Source organism: Ranitomeya variabilis, chromosome 1 (genome assembly GCF_051348905.1).
Source record: "Ranitomeya variabilis isolate aRanVar5 chromosome 1, aRanVar5.hap1, whole genome shotgun sequence".
Lineage (NCBI taxonomy): Eukaryota > Metazoa > Chordata > Amphibia > Anura > Dendrobatidae > Ranitomeya > Ranitomeya variabilis.
The window spans coordinates 819,664,681-819,682,240 of record NC_135232.1 but is presented as its reverse complement, the minus strand read 5'-3'; the positions used below and the strand labels follow the sequence as shown (position 1 = coordinate 819,682,240).

General features: G+C 42.0%; 1 protein-coding gene across 2 annotated transcripts in view; it reads right to left on the bottom strand.

Annotated features, from left to right (window-relative positions):
- Positions 1–17,560, bottom strand: part of UBA6 (ubiquitin like modifier activating enzyme 6) — a 137,291-nt gene that overhangs the window by 104,767 nt on the left and 14,964 nt on the right. For both annotated transcript variants that reach the window (XM_077274974.1, XM_077274979.1), the window contains exons 9-10: positions 2,956–3,079; positions 124–227 (exon numbers count right to left, since the gene is read on the bottom strand). In XM_077274974.1, coding sequence (XP_077131089.1) covers positions 124–227; positions 2,956–3,079 — 228 coding nt within the window. The remainder of the gene's footprint in view (positions 1–123; positions 228–2,955; positions 3,080–17,560) is intronic.

The following is a 17,560-nucleotide window of genomic DNA, read 5'->3' as shown; positions in this document are numbered from 1 at the left end:
ATAACTTGTACCCTAAATCCAGAAAACCCCTTTAATATAATTACTATTTCAGCTGAAAGCAGGTTTTTTTGAAGTTACACTTTACCAAACATATGCCTAGCGCATTTCTCAGGAGCTACTTACGAAGGTGAATGATTGTGGCATTTTAATCTGAACAGCTAGCCCACCATGCTCGTATGGGTCCATGTCTGACGTATCACCAATGCTGAATGAGTAAGGCGATGTAACTGCAAAGAGTATAAAAGTTATAAGAGACAGATATAGTTCACACACTGAATATATTCTGGGAAAAAAGAGAAAAAAAAAGTACAAATATGCAAAAATAAAAAAACAAAATATCACAGTCCTTGTACTGTGTGGGCGAGTACCGTATTTTTCGGACTATAAGACGCACCGTACCATAAGATGCACCCCAAATTTGGGGTGAAAATTGCAGAAAAAAAGTTTTTTATAAGATGGGGGTCCGTCTTATTGTCCGAATTTAAGATCTCTTACCTGAGGGCAGGCAGTGGCAGAGCAGGGTCACAGGAAGCATGGTGGTGGCAGAGGTGAGGTGATGCTGAGGTGCGGTGGGCGGAACGGCGTGCACCTGAGCAAGGTCCCATCCTGCTTAGGTGGGCGACACCATGGCCTGGTGTCCATGGGGAGGTTGTGGCAGTGCTGTGGCGGCGGCAGATGTGCGGTCACTTCCTCAGGTGGTGGCGGCCAGGGTCGCTTCCACATTTGAGGTGACGCCGCAGCCCGGTATTGAAGGAGAGCAGCAGAGCTGGGTGAGTCACGGTTTTCCCGGTGGCGGCGGCCATCTTCCTGAGGCCGCGCGTGCGCAGATTCAATACTCTGCTTCCCAGGGCTTCAGGAAAATGGCCGCGGGAGGCCGCGCGTGCGCAGATGGAAGCAGAAAACTCAATCTGTGCACGCGCGGCTCACCCGTAACTCACCCAGCTCTGCTGCTCTCCTTCAATACCGGACCACGGCGTCACCGCAAATGTGGAAGGGACCCTGCTCACGCCATACCGCTCACCGCGCCACATCATCCCCGCACCTCTGTCGCTGCCACAATGCCGGTAAGCCTGCATTCCAACTATAAGACGCACCCCCCATTTTCCTCACAATTTTTTTGGGGGAAAAATGCGTCTTATAGTCGGAAAAATACGGTTTTCAATATACGAGGATCTGTAGATAAGTCTTTGGCTTTGTGATCTTTTTTTGTCTCTATGGTAACGAATGTTACATCACATGAAGGCCTTGTGTCTAATATATGTTTTCAAAATTTTGTGTTTTTTAGCTTATGGCAACAGTGTTCTACCCATGTGGGAAAACAAAATGGTGGAGTCTAATGCGATATTCACAGCAAATGAGAGCAGAGGAGTGATAAAATTCTTGTTTCTGCAAGGAAAGTCTGCGAAGGATATTCATGGTGATATGTCGCAGACATTGGGGATCAATTCCCTTCATATTCTACAGTTAAGAACTGAGTTGTCAAATTTAAAACGGGCCACTTCAGTGCCAACAATGAGGAACGTCCTGGATGACAGAGAGTGGTTGTTCCAGATATTGTCGATGCTGTGCACAACCTCATACTGGAGAATCGGCGAATTTCAGCTAAAGCAATAGCATACATCATGGGGATTTCCCATGAACGTGTTTGTGTAAATATCCATGAACATTTGGACATGAAGAAGCTATCTGCAAAGTGAGTCCTAAATATGTTTGACAACAGATCAGAAAAGCATGAGAGTGAAAACTTCCCAGTCCATTTGTCAGCATTTCCAGACTGATAAGAACCTCCTGGATCGACTGGTCACTATGGATGAGACCTGGACTTATTTGTATGACCCTGAAACCAAGCAGCAGTTAAAAGAGTGGAGACACAGTGGTTCTCCTTGTCCAAAGAAGTTCAGGGTGCAAAAAAATCAGCCTTTAAGGTGATGGCGCCTGTGTACTGGGAAAAGGAGGGCGTGCTGCTAGTGGACTACCTTCAAAAAAGGGTTCCATCATCAGTGCAAGGTATTACATTGAACTTTTGGACCAATTGAAGGCAGCTCTGAAGGCCAGAAGGCGCGGCAAGCTGTCCAAAGGAATCTTATTCCTGCAAGACAACGCCTCTGCTCACACTGAAAAAGCAACCAAGGCAAAACTGTGGAGCTGGGCCTCCAGCTGGTTGATTACCCACCTTATTCACCACATCTAGCTCCCTCTGACTATCACCTGTTTCCAAACCTGAAGAAACATCTCAAGGGAACCAAATTTCACATAATTTCTGATGCCATGGCTGTTACGGATGCCTGGTTAGAGGCACAACCGAAATTCTTCTTTTTGCAAAGCTTACAGAACTTGGAATACTGATGTAAGAAGTGTGTTGACATCAGTGGAGAGTATGTGGAATAAATGTAAAGTTTCATCTTCCAATCTTGTTTCTTTCTGGGTAAAGCCAAAGACTTATCAGCAGCCCCTCGTTAATGCAGTGCTTTAGATGTAGCCCAGCCAAAAAGTCTGAAAGTTTGTGTATTTACCACCTGCAATACATTAAAGTACCAGGCAAGCAGATATTTGTTAACATAGCTCGCCTACAAGTTGCAGATATTTTCATGCCATGCTCTTTGTGTTGTGCATTGATTGAGGAGATACACTAAGTATTTTATGAATTGTACAAAAAAGAAAATCTGCATGTAAAGCACATGGATTTTTCTGTAAGATCAGCAAAAGAAATGGACCCAACCCTGAACACATTATTTTTCCTTACATGCGTGCCAATTCTATCAATATTTCTCTATTTGGTCAAAACTATGTTTTAGACCTTATCTGAAAAAGCAGCTTTATTGTATTTTTATGAAAATTTGGTGTCCTAATATGATGTTAATGACAATATAGGTACTACTTGGTTAAACATCAGAAATATGAATTCACTTAAGAAGCAAACATGAGATATACAGATAATCCACTTGTGCAACTCACCTGTAATCTGGTGCGTGGAGCCATTTAAAGAAGTCATTCCATTAACTTCACGAAAAGTCATAAACTGGCCAGATTCAAGATTATGAGGGCGATTATCAAAGCATGTGACCACACCAGGATTAGACTAAAACACAAAACCATCAGAAATTAGATTTTATTTACTACTAGACATTAAAAAAAAAAAAATATTGTTAAAATGTCAAGTATTTAACTACTTCTAGTCCGCCCATTAACTGTACAAGACTGGGCAGGAGGCACTTTACTCTGCGCTGACATTCTAAAATGTCAATACAGAGTAAGTATCCTGCATGACATTGTTAGGCAGTGGGGGCAGGGAACCGACTGTCAGACACTACCAGACTCCCCACAGAGAAGATTAAAAAAAAATTAAATAGTTAATTACCATGTTTACCTTCTTGATCTCTGTATACACATAGATGAACAAGCAATTGTGCATACAGATTAGAAGAAATAATATGATTGCTGGGTGGAGAGCGGTCACAGTAGCTGCTGTGTTCTAGGAGACCTAGTCAGCTCTGCTGTGCAGCAGGAGGTCGAATTTCCCCTGTAATTGGGGCTAATATACCTGCCCCAGTTATATGGGAAATCAGTGAATAAAAGTTTTTTATTAATATGTTAATATGGCCGTCAAAAGTCTTCCTTGCAGAGGGCATAGTGTGTAAAATAAAATGAAAAAAAGAAAAAAAAATAATATAAGGGAAACTAAAATAAATGTTAAACAAAAAAGCTGGCAGTCTGAAATGCTGTTTGTACATACAGGGTGATGAGATTTAAAATGATTTTAGTAATGTTTTGAGGTCGTAAAAGAAAAGATAAATGTGAAAAATAGACATATATTGCTTATTTTGTGTACCTATTCCCGATATCAACATGATGACCTAAAAATGAAGCTCCATTTATAAAAAAAAAAAAAGAAAAAAAAAAAAAAAAAATACCGTATTTTCTGGTGTATAAGACGACTGGGCGTATAAGACGACCCCCAACGTTTCCATATAAAATATGGAATTTGGGATATGCCTGCTGCATAAGACGGGGGTCATCTTATACGCCCAGTCATCTTATACGGCATGTGGTTCCCAGGGTCTGAAGGAGAGGAGACTCTCCTTCAGGCCCTGGGATCCATATTCATGTTAAAAATAAAGAATAAAAATAAAAAATATGGATATACTCACCCCTCCGAGAAGCCTGGCTGTCACCGCTGCAAGCGTCTGCCTCCGTTCCTAAGAATTGCAGAGCGTGAAGGACCTTCGATGACGTCACGGTCTTGTGATTGGTCCGTGACCGCTCATGTGACCGGTCACCTGACGTCATCGAAGATCTTTCACGCTCTGCAATTCTTAGGAACGGAGGCAGACGCTTGCAGCGGTGACAGCCAGGCTTCTTGGAGGGGTGAGTATATCCATATTTTTTATTTTTATTCTTTATTTTTTACGTGAATATGGATCCCAGGGCCTGAAGGAGAGTTTCCTCTCCTTCAGACCCTGGGAACATCCAGGATTGCTCCTTGCACACGCCGTATAAGACGACCGCCGACTTTTGGGACAATTTTTAGGGGTTAAAAAGTCGTCTTATACGCCGCAAAATACGGTAAATAAAAATGCACCACTTTTTTTTTCCTTCAGCGCTGGAGTGGTGCTTTAAATGTAAGCAACCTGCCCCCTTTCTTATACTCACCTTCATCTTTTACAGACACCGTTCAGGTCCAGTGACACCATCTTGTGCCCGTAACTTCTGACTGGCCGGAAGTCAGAAGCTATGTCACAAGAGCTAAATGCAAGTCTATGAGAACCAGAGCATGGCTTTTATAGAGGTATAGTGAAAAGGGACCTCCGGCGCACGACATAAAAGACTGGAGCTGCTGGAAGGTCACTTTTCACTATAGACAGACACTGGAAAAGGATGAAAGCGGAAGCCAGTGAGTAGGAGACAGGGGAATTACATTTAAAGCACCACTCCAGCGGTGCAATAAAGAAAAGAAAACAAAAAACTAAAACACTGGAATGGTGCTTTACAGAGAAAAATAGTTTGAATGTGAAAAATACTTCGAGTGCTTGCTGTTAAAAACCCAAAAATAAGGCCAGTCAGGAACATGAGAAATGGATGGGCTTTATTTAATGCAGATTTCACTTCAAAAACCACTTGAAAAAGTGCTACCCAAATGCTCAAAAGAAGGAACATATGCATTGTTATACAAAAAGCACTTGCAGTTCATATGTTCAGGCTTTTGAGCCTCTTTTAACCCCTTCACGACCTTGCCCTTTTCCATTTTTGCGTTCTCGTTTTTCGCTCCCCTCCTTTCCAGAGCCATAACTTTTTTATTTTTCCATCAATAAGGCCATGTGAGGGCTTATTTTTGCGGGACAAGTTGTACTTTTGAACGACATCATTGGTTTTAGCATGTCGTGTACTAGAAAACGGGAAAAAAATTCCAAGTGCAGTGAAATTACAAAAAAAGTGCAATCCCACACTTTTTTTTTGTTTGGCTTTTTTGCTAGGTTCACTAAATGCTAAATGTGACCAGCCATTTAGATTCTTCAGGTCATTACGAGTTCATAGACACCAAATATGTCTAGGTTTTACCTAAGTTGTAAAAAAAAATTCCAAACTTTGCTAAAAAAAAAAATAAATAAAAAAATAAAAAATTGCACAATTTTCCAATACCCGTAGCGTCTCCATTTTTCGTGATCTGGGGTCAGGTGAGGGCTTATTTTTTGCCGAGCTGACGTTTTAAATTATACCATTTTGGTGCAGATACGTTCTTTTGATCGCCCGTTATTACATTTTAATGCAATGTCCCGGCAACCAAAAAAACGTAATTCTGGCTCTTCAAATTTTTTTCTCGCTAGGCTGTTTAGCGATCAGGTTAATCCTTTTTTTTTTTTTATTGATCGGGCGATTCTGAAAGTGGCGATACCAAATATGTGTAGGTTGTTTTTTTTTAATTGTTTTATTTTGAATGGGGCGAAAGGGGGTGATTTAAACTTTTATATATATATTTTTTTCATATTTTTTTTAAACTTTTTTTTTTTTTTTTTTACTTTTGCCATGCTTCAATAGCCTCCATGGGAGGCTAGAAGCTGACATAGCCTGATCGGCTCTGCTACATAGCAGCGATCATCAGATCACTCTTATGTAGCTGAATTACAGGCTTGCTAGGAGCACCGACCACAAGGTGGCGCTCACAGCAAGTCGGCATCAGCAACCATAGAGGTCTCAAGGAGACCTCTGGTTGCTATGCCGACGCATCGCTGACCCCAGATCATGTGACGGGGGTCGGCGATGTGCTCATTTCCGTCCGCGCTGGTTAAATGCCACTGTCAGCATTTAACAGCAGCATTTAAGTAGTTAATAGAGGCGGGTGAATCGCGATTTCACCCGCCGCTATTACGGGCACATGTCAGCTGTTCAAAACAACTGACAAGTCCAGGCTTTGCGGTGGGCTCAGCGCCGGAGCCCACATCAAAGCAGGGGATCCGACCTCCGCAGTAATAGTACGGCGGAGGTTGTTAAGGGGTTAACTGACAAGGGGTCAAATGACAGATAGGTGTCTTTTTAAGCATTTTAGCAGTATTAGGCTGGGGTCACACTGGCGACTAAAACGGACGAGTGCAATGCTACTAAAAAAAAAAAAAAATCATATTGCACTCGGACCAATGTTAAACTATGGGGCAGCTCCCAGCAGCCAATTTTTTGGCATATAAGCCTATGGGTGTGAGTGAGACAACGCACATCACTCAGATATCATCCAAGTGATGTGCGTTAAACGCTGACCCCGGCAATGGAGGAGATGGAGAAATTAGTTTCTCCGCCTCCTCCGCAGCTGTGCTCCGATCCTCACTCTGCGAGAGGCTCGGAGCACAGACGCATGACACTCGGCTCCCACTCGCAGCAGAGCAGGAGCCGAGGGTCATCAGCATATCACATCCGAGCAATACGCTAGTGTGACCCCGGCCTTACTGTTGAAAAGACAAGTTTTTTTTCTTATTGCAGACAGCAGTGAGGGGAGGCTCCTGCTGCAGTGCTAGTCCTGTAGACGCAGATGTGTCAAACTGCATTCCTCGAGGGCCGCCAACAGGTCATGTTTTCAGGCTTTCCTTAGCATTCCACAAGGTGCTGGAATCATTCTGTGCAGGTGATTAAATTATCACCTGTGCAATACAAGGAAATCCTGAACACATGACCAGTTGGCGGCCCTCGAGCAATGCAGTTTGACACCTCTGCTGTAGAGCATGCACAGCACTAGTATATTTAATATGATGGGAATCCCTATAGCATATGTACATTAACCCCTTAAGCCCCGAGGGTGGTTTGCACGTTAATGACCAGGCCAATTTTTACAATTCTGACCACTGTCCCTTTATGAGGTTATAACTCGGGAACGCTTCAACAGATCTTAGCAATTCTGACACTGTTTTCTCTTGACATATTGTACTTCATGATAGTGGTAAAATTTCTTCGATATTACCTGCGTTTATTTGTGAAAAAAATGGAAATTTGGCAAAAATTTTGAAAATTTCGCAATTTTCCAACTTTTAATTTTTATGCCCTTAAATCACAGAGATATGTCACGCAAAATACTTAATAAGTAACATTTCCCACATGTCTACTTTACATCAGCACAATTTTGGAACCAAAATTTTTTTTTGTTAGGGAGTTATAAGGGTTAAAAGTGGACCAGAAATTTCTCATTTTCACAACACCATTTTTTTTTTTTTTAGGGACCACATCTCATTTGAAGTCATTTTGAGGGGTCTATATGATAGAAAATAACAAAGTGTGACACCATTCTAAAACCTGCACCCCACAAGGTGCTCAAAACCACATTCAAGAAGTTTATTAACCCTTCAGGTGTTTGACAGGAACTTTTGGAATGTTTAAATAAAAATGAACATTTAACTTTTTTTTTTTTCACACAAAATTTATTTCAGCTCCAATTTGTTTTATTTTACCAAGGGTAACAGGAGAAAATGGACCCCAATAGTTGTTGCACAATTTGTCCTGAGTACGCTGATACCCCATATGTGGGGGTAAACCACTGTTTGGGCGCATGGCAGAGCTCGGAAGGAAAGGAGCGCCATTTTACTTTTCAATGCAAAATTGACTGGAATTGACATGGGACGCCATGTTGCGTTTGGAGAGCCCCTGATGTGCCTAAACATTGAAACCCCCCCACAAGTGACACCATTTTGGAAAGTAGACCACCTAAGGAACTTCTCTAGATGTGTGGTGAGCACTTTGACCCACCAAGTGCTTCACAGAAGTTTATAATGAAGAGCCATAAAAATAAAAAATCATTTTCTATTCGCCACGACAGCACCCACTAGAGAGAGAGGGGATCCGCCCCTAGGAACAGGAAACCTACAGAGAGATAAAAGGGGCGGCCCCCCCTCGCTCCTCAGTTGGTTTCCTGTTCCTAGAAGGGAACCCACAGAGAAGCTCTATGGTGTAGCTAAGAAGAGGAAGGCCTGCCTGGACTGTCGCCTGTACGACTCTGCTGAGCGGCAGGGGCTCCAGAGCAGGTAGACAGTGTCGGGGGTTCCTGCTGGCTCCCCCCTCATCTGCTGTGGCTATTGTAAAGCCTGAAGATTATCAACGGTCTCCCTGCTGAGATACCGTTGTATGAGCCGACAGACAGAGCGGTGTACCTTGACCGGCCCGGACCTGGAGCAGGTAATGCTGCCCTCCTAGGTTATGTGGAGCTGAAGGCTGTATGGGTCTCCCCCCCTGATTCCTCCGAGGTAGAGGCGACAGGGTTGCGGGTGCGGCATTCACTGCAGTGTCTCCCGGTGTGCAGAGACACGCGCGCATGCGCAGTAGCGTCGGCGTCCCAGAAGCAGATGTTTGTACTTCCGGGGTCGTGGAGTTGGAGTATCATTTCCGGGGGAACCGCCATAGGGTCATTCCATGTCAAGTGAACCAATGATTTTTACCACTATATTTTTAATTCTTTTGAGATTTTGTTATTTGGTAACAGTGTGTCAGAGAATGCAAAATGTGAAGAAAAAAAAATTCTAGATTTTTTTTTTTTTTTTTTATTGATTTTCAAAGTTCGGAAAAAGTGCGAATTTTGGTGTTGCCTACCTTTACATTTCTCCCCATAACTCAGGCTAGAAAAGAGATAGAGAAACAAAATAAACACCATTCTACTCAGAACAGTACAGGCTTTCACCAGGTATGTCACAAGAGTATCTTTGATAATAATTTACCTATGCGAACGCAAGCTCAAAATTTTAAAACGCATTTCCAAAAAAAAGTTTAATTTAAAAATTTCAAAAACTGCACATGTGCCTGCTATGCTCCTATTCACATCTGTACCAAAATACAAGATGGGATCATGATGGGATCATATTATAAAAAATAAAATTATTACAGTGTCAGTTCAAAAATCTTGATTTCAGATCTGCTCAGCTTGTGGTCTAACAGTGTGGGGTCTAGATTTACCAAATAATCCATGATTGTTAGATATTCCTGTATTATTTTATTATGTTACCACTTAGAAGCAGGAGAGGACAGAGGAGAAACTGTGTTAGGGCTGAGGATGACCAGGGGTAGACGGTGACTGCAGAGCAGATGACAGGCCGGCAGCTCAGGCCATATTCACACCAAATCTTATCACCCAGGAAACTCCTCAAATGTAGGGAGAAAAATATTCCTAACATCTAGTTCATGTATTGTACAAACCAGGACTACGAAGAGGAGGAGGAGGAGTTTGTTATAACATCGGTTACAGGAAGCAGAACCCATCACAGGGACTCAGCAATACCACACTGTCATCCCATGTAGTGGAAATAAAGACAGTGACGTCCATGAAGTGGTAGAAGGCGGCACAAGATCGGCCATGGATGACAACTGGTGATGTGATCTGTGAATATGATTAGCGCTGACAGCTACTGGACTCTCCAAAGATTGTGAAAATAAAGAAGTAGAAGTGACTTTTCTGCACCTTCTGGTCCAGCGCCGTCCTTTGTGTATCCAAGAAAATCAGACATTGTAAAAGTGAACAAAAATCAGATATAACTCAGGTGGAGCCGAGCACCATGACAGCCGCACATACTCAGACACAAAAGGAAACGGCCATTGCTAATGAGCGCTTATGGGCAAGATGACATTTCACCCACTAGAAGGGACACATTGATGATAACAGGCCAGTGTAAAAACCTACTATTAATTGTTTGATTAGTTCATATTTTATAGTACGAGGATTTAACTACTGTACTATTCTTCTTAAACACTTCAGAAATGACATGTTTAGTGATATAGTAGAAAAAAAATTGTTCCATGTATAAATAGGTGGTAGAAATATTGGTTCTTTTAATCTTGTTTTTAACATAATTAGGACGAGACTGTATTTAGAAAACCACACTTGAGGATGTGATCACCTTTTATCTTTTGGCTTGTTCAATGAATTCAGGTTGAAAATGCAGAGCAAGTTATGATGATTAAGATGTAATTATTCTGGCACTTCGGTATTTGTTTTTTGTGTTTCTTTATTGTTACATATAAATGTTGAATGCAGTAAGTTGTAATTTGAAAAGAAAAAAGGAAGAAACTCACACAAACATAAAATCAGATGATTCAAGGATTAAAAAAAAATACAAATGTGATAGATCCCAAGTTGAATCCCTGTACAAATATAAACAAGGACACAAGTAACACACATGCATGTTTTCACAATTTTAAAATATACGTTTTTTTCAGAATTGCGCATCAAAATGTTTAATTTGATTTCTCCAAAACAAAATATAAAGAAACATAGTCTTGTGACATATCAAATGAAAGCCGGTACCGTTCTGAGAAAAATGATGCCTCTCCCACCTCTTTATCTTAATTCTAGCCCGAGATATGATAAAAAATGTAAAGCCATACCAGGCCAAAATCCATGCTTTTTCAAAACTTTAAAAATCTGTAAAAAATTAACTGATGAAGAAAAAAATTCTACACTTTTAATTTGTAATTAACTAAAGTTGTACTTCATAAAAACAAAAAATAAAAAAAAAATCTAAAGACGTAAGGTAAAAAAAATATTCATATTTGGATCACTTGATATGGAATGACCCCATATTGGATTTCTCCATGAGGTTCCCTTCTCCCTGGCATTATACTGGAGCAGGTAAAAAAAAAAAAAAAAAAAAGGGGTGTGTATTAAGGGATGCACTATAAATTGCACTTCAGCAATGTAAAAGGTGCGCTATCATGTCGGCCCAAGAGGAAGTCTGTGAGCGCTCTATGGAAGAGCCACTAGTACCCAGTGGTGATGCTAGGAAAAAGGGAAGTGGACGCTCTAAAATGAGTGACTCCACTGACAAATCAGGAAGGAGATCGTCCCGTTCCACACCCCAAGCCAAACGAACACCCCAGCAGCCGGTATACAAAATATACTTCGGGGTAAGTGTATACATGGCTTCGCTGAGGCTCATATTAGTTTCCTCTGCTTATGTTCTTCTGTAGGCAACGAGGACGGAGAAGACCAAGCACAAACAATGTGCTATATGTACCGAGCCCCTGCCTGACTCGTATTCTAAAAAACTGTGTCAGGCTTGTATAGATAACACCTTGCGGCAGGAAGGGTCCGTTAAGATGAATGAGATACGGGTAATGATTCGGGAAGAACTTCAGTCATTGGGAGGTGGTCCCTCAGTAAATATTGAAACGAAAAGCAGGAGAGTATCCTCACCTAAAGCTGACACATCAGCAGAGAGTGGGGAAGTTGACTCAGAAGTCTCTCAGCTGTCTGAGTCGTCAGATGAAGAGGACTATGTCTGTTTTCCAACTGATGGCGTAAACAACTTGGTTAAATCAGTGAGGAGTACGATGGGGTTGTCTGAGTCAAAAGAACCCCAAACGCCACAGGAGATTATGTTTGCGGGTCTTTCTCAGCGAAAAGGCCACGTATTTCTGGTAAACCAGGCCATAAAAGACCTCGTTAAGAAAGAATGGAGTAAGGGACAAAAGGGGTTTGTGCCAATATCCTGTAAGAGACGCTACCCCTTCGATGACGAGGATTTGAATTCATGGGCTAAAATACCAAAAGTTGATGCGGCTGTGGCGTCTACATCTCGCCGTTCTTCTTTACCTGTAGAGGATGCAGGTTCTTTACCCGATCCCATGGATAGAAAATCAGACGCACTTCTTAAAAAAATCGTGGGAAGCCTGTGTCACTGCATTCAAGCCGGCAATCTCAGCCACGTGTACTAGCAGGTCTATGCTAGTTTGGCTGGAGCAGCTGGATCAAAACATCAGGAGTGGCGTGTCCAGGGAGAAATTACGTGTGTCTATTCCCTTGATTAAGGGTGCTACGGCTTTTATATCTGATGCCTTAGTGGATTCTCTCCGCCTGGCGGCCAGGACAGCTAACTTCTCCAATGCTGCTCGGCGAGCATTATGGCTAAAAAACTGGAAGGGGGATGCCCAGTCTAGATCCAAATTGACTGCCATACCCTGTCAGGGTGAGTACCTCTTTGGTGCCGTTCTGGATGACATACTCACTAAGGCGGGTGAAAGGAAGAAGGGGTTTCCTAATCCCTTTGTTCCTTCTTACAGAAGGGCATTCAGGAAGCCATCATTTGGCAGGAAGGGAGGCTTTAAGGACCAATGGAGAAACAAAGAATTCAGGCAGAAGGGCAATTTATTCAACAAGCGTCCCTTCAGGCCAGCAGAAAAATTCCGGGAACCCTATTCCACCAGTGGGCGGTAGACTTCTGGGATTTATTAATCAGTGGAAGATGATAACTGTTAATCCATGGGCCATAAATTTGATATCTTCAGGCCTCACCCTAGACTTTATCTGAAAACCTCCGGATTCCTTCGTGCTCACCTCCCTAAAATCCAGACTGCAGCAAGAGGCACTGGAAATTGAAATTAAGTCCCTTTTGGCCAAACGGGTCTTAATAGAGGTTCCATCATCTCAAACAGGGAAGGGGTTCTACTCCCCCTTGTTTCTGATTACTAAACCTGACGGATCCTTTAGAACTATATTTAATTTAAGAAAGCTGAACACCTTCATAAAACCCAGAGCATTTAAAATGGAATCCATTCGGTCAGCCATTAAAAATTTGTTCCCTAACTGTTACATGGTAGTACTGGATCTTAAGGATGCTTATTACCATCTTCCTATACACCAGTCACACCAGCAGTTTCTTCGGGTAGCAGTTTTTATAGACGGTCAGGTTCGTCATCTACAATATAGGGCAATGCCCTTTGGCCTATCTATGGCTCCAAGGGTTTTTACTAAATTGTTTTTGGAGGTAATGTCCTTTCTGCGATTAAAGAACACACTGGTCATTCCATATCTGGATGATCTTCTGTGAGCAAAGGTTGGAGGAAGTGGTGTTTTCTTTACAAACGCTTGGCTGGATTGTCAACTGGGAAAAATCCAGACTCCAACCTGTTACTTGTCAAAAATTCCTAGGACTCCTTCTGGATTCAGTTGACCAAGTATGTTGGTTGCCTGACGATAAGAAAGCTTCCATAATTGACAAAGTAGGCTTAGCAATCAAAAAACATAGTATGTCACTAAGAAGTGCCATGTCGTTGCTGGGTTCACTAACCTCATGTATCCCTGAAGTTAAATGGGCACAATTTCATACCAGGCAGCTCCAGAAATTTATATTACAGGAGGACATTAAAAGTCAAGGACATTTGGATCAGACAGTTTTTCTAACATCAGAAGTAGTACACTCCCTTACATGGTGGTTAGATTGGGAAAACCTATCAAAAGGGGTACTATGGGTTATCACCCCTTCTAGTATAGTGACCACAGATGCTAGTCCTGAAGGCTGGGGGGCACATTTTCAGGATCAGGTGGTTCAGGGTCTTTGGTCCAGATCAGAATCTGATAAATCCTCTAATGTTAAAGAATTAAAAGCTATATATTATTCCCTACTCCAATTTCTTCCCCAGCTACGAGGCTCTCACACAAGGGTTTTCTCCGACAACTCCTCTGCGGTGGCCTATCTGAATCATCAAGGAGGTACACGGTCAGACAATCTCATGGAAGTCGCATCAGACATCATGATGTTGGCCGAAAATCTGTTGTCCTTGTCAGCGGTGCACATCAGAGGCATACACAACTTTCGTGCCGATTTCCTCAGCCGTCACACCCTTCATCAAGGGGAATGGATGCTAAACAGGAGAATTTTCAGATTGATAACAACCCGGTGGGGCATGCCTCAGATAGACCTGTTCGCAACAAGGGCCAACCGTGAGGTCAAAATATTTGCCTCTCTATGCAGACTAGACAACCCGGACATATTCGATGCCCTCCAGGTGCCATGGACATTCGACCTGGCTTATGCATTTCCTCCATGGAATTTATTGCCCATAGTAATAAGAAAAATAAGAGAAGAAGGGGCAAGAGTTCTGTTGGTAGCCCCATTTTGGCCCAAAAGGCCATGGTTTTCATGGCTCAGGGCAATGTCAACTACAGACCGTTGGATTCTGCCTCAGACCAGGGACCTACTGTCTCAGGGACCGTTTTTCCATCCTCGGGTAAAGGGCATGAATTTGACTGTCTGGAGGTTTTTCTAGTGGGCTTATAGATACCCTCATGAAGAGTAGAAAGCCTTCTACTACCAAAATCTATGTCAGGGTCTGGAGAAAATTTCTTGAATTTCATACAACACAACTTTCTTCTGAGGTGCCTATATTTTCAATATTGGAGTTCTTGCAAAAAGGGCTTTAATTGGGGCTTTCTGTAAATACTCTGAAGGTTCAAGTTTCAGCTCTAGGAGCTCTCTTCAGTTATGATGTGGCAGGTGATAGATGGATATCTCGTTTTATATCGGCATGTGAGCGGTCAAAACCAATAGATATACCACAGGTGCCTCAGTGGGATCTAACTTTGGTCCTAGATGCCTTGACGCAGAGCCTGTTTGAGCCTCTTCATACAGCCTCATTAAAGAACATCTCGTTAAAGACGATATTATTAGTAGCATTGGTATCTGCTAGAAGAGTGAGTGATCTACATGCCTTATCAATTGATCCTCCTTTTTTATCTGTGACATCTGATAGAATAATTTTGAAGACGGACCCTTGTTATCTCCCTAAAGTAGCCACTAGTTTTCATAGATCCCAGGAGATCTTATTACCTACCTTTTATGAAGACCACTCGACTCCAGAAGAAGTAAGACTTCATACCCTAGATGTAAAGAGGGCTGTTCTAGCCTATTTAGAAAGGACTAGGGACTGGAGGAAGAGTAGGGCTCTCTTTGTATCTTTTCAGGGTAAAACCAAAGGTTCCAGAGTCACAAAAAGCACGCTATCACACTGGATCAGAGATGCCATAATCTTCGCGTATAAAGCTAGAGGAAGAGATCCTCCAATGCATGTGGGCGCACACTCTACAAGAGCCTTGTCGACTTCCTGGGCAGAAAGGGCGAACGTGCCAACAGACCTTATATGTAAGGCTGCAACTTGGTCTTCGCCTAATACCTTCTATAAGCACTATAGATTAGACCTATCTGCTGCTTCTGATCTAACCTTTGGGGTTTCGGTTCTTGACTCAGTTAACCCACCCAATTTATAGTCTCTGTAAATCTCTCTAGTGGGTGCTGTCGTGGCGAATAGAAAATACCGGATTACTCACCGGTAATGCTCTTTTATAGAGCCCACGACAGCACCCATTCACATCCCTCCCTTTTCCTTTATTTAGTTGCACATGGTGCCTTGGTAAGGAGATGTAAATAATAGAGTAATATAGTATAAGGTTGTAAATATGTATATATGTCTGAACCTGTTAACTAAAACCTGGCGGCGGTTCCTCCTTTTCTCTGTAAAACAACTGAGGAGCGAGGGGGGGGGGGCCGCCCCTTTTATCTCTCTGTAGGTTTCCTGTTCCTAGGGGCGGATCCCCTCTCTCTCTAGTGGGTGCTGTCGTGGGCTCTATAAAAGAGCATTACCGGTGAGTAATCCGGTATTTTTTCACAAAAATGATCTTTTCGCCCCCAATTTTTTATTTTCCCAAGGTTAAGAGAAGAAATTAGACCACAAAAGTTGTTGTGCAATTTGTCCTGAGTACGACGATACCCCATATGTGGGGGTAAACTACTGTTTGGGCGCATAGCAGAGCTCGGAAGGGAAGGAGCGCCATTTTACTTTTCAATGCAAAATTGACTGGAATTGAGATGGGACACCATGTCGCGTTTGGAGAGCCCCTGATGTGCCTAAAAATTAAAACCCCCACAAGTGACACCATTTTGGAAAGTAGACCCCCTAAGGAACTTATCCAGATGTGTTGTGAGAACTTTGAACCCCCAAGTGTTTCACTACAGTTTACAACGCAGAACAGTGAAAATAAAAAATCTTTTATCTAACCACAAAAATGATTTTTAGCCCCCAAAATTTGTATTTTCCCAAGGATAACAAGAGAACTTTGACCCCAAAAGTTGTTGTCCTATTTGTCCCGAGTATGCTGATACCCCATATGTTGGGGTAAACCCCTGTTTGGGCGCACGGGAGAGCTCGGAAGGAACACTTATTTTTTCAACGCAGAATTGGCTGGAATTGAGATCGGACGCCATGTCGCGTTTGGAGAGCCCAAATGTAATCCAAACCCTAACCCTAACTTTAGCCCCAACCATAACTTTTAGCCCCAACCCTAAATACATTTTTTTAATTTTATTATTTTTCCCTAACTAAAGGGGTGATGAAGGGGGGTTTGATTTACCTTTATAGCGTTTTTTTATAGCGGATTTTTATGATTGGCAGCCGTCACACACTAAAAGACGCTTTTTATAGCAAAAAAGTTTTTGCGTCTCCACATTTTGAGACCTATAATTTTTCCATAATTTGGTCCACAGAGTCATGTGAGGTCTTGTTATTTGCGGGACGAGTTGACGTTTTTATTGGTAACATTTTCGGGCACATGACAGTTTTTGATCGCTTTTTATTCCGATTTTTGTGAGGCAATTACCAAAAACCAGCTATTCATGAATTTCTTTTGGGGGAGGTGTTTATTCCGTTCCACGTTTGGTAAAATTGATAAAGCAGTTTTATTCTTCGGGTCAGTACGATTACAGCGATCTCATTTATATCATTTTGTTATGTTTTGGCGCTTTTATACGATAAAAGCTATTTTATAGAAAAAATAATTATTTTGGCATCGCTTTATTCTGAGGACTATAACTTTTTTATTTTTTTGCTGATGATGCGGTATGGCGGCTCGTTTTTTGCAGGACAAGATGCGGTACCATGGTTATTTATATCAGTCTTTTTGATCGCGTGTTATTCCACTTTTTGTTCGGCGGTATGATAATAAAGCGTTGTTTTTTGCCTCATTTTTTTTATTTTTTTATTACGGTGTTCACTGAAGGGGTTAACTAGTGGGACAGTTTCATAGGTTGGGTCGTAAAGGACGCGGCAATACTAAATATGTGTACTTTTATTGTGTTTTTTTTATTTAGATAAAGAAATGTATTTATGGGAATAATATATATATATTTTTTTTTTCTTTATTTAGGATTTTTTTTTTTTTTTTTTTACACGTGGAATTTTTTTTTTTTACTTTTTGCAAAGCACTCTGTCAGATCAGCGATCTGACTTACAGCGCTGCAGGCTTACCAGCGCCTGCTCTGGACCCGGAAGTAAT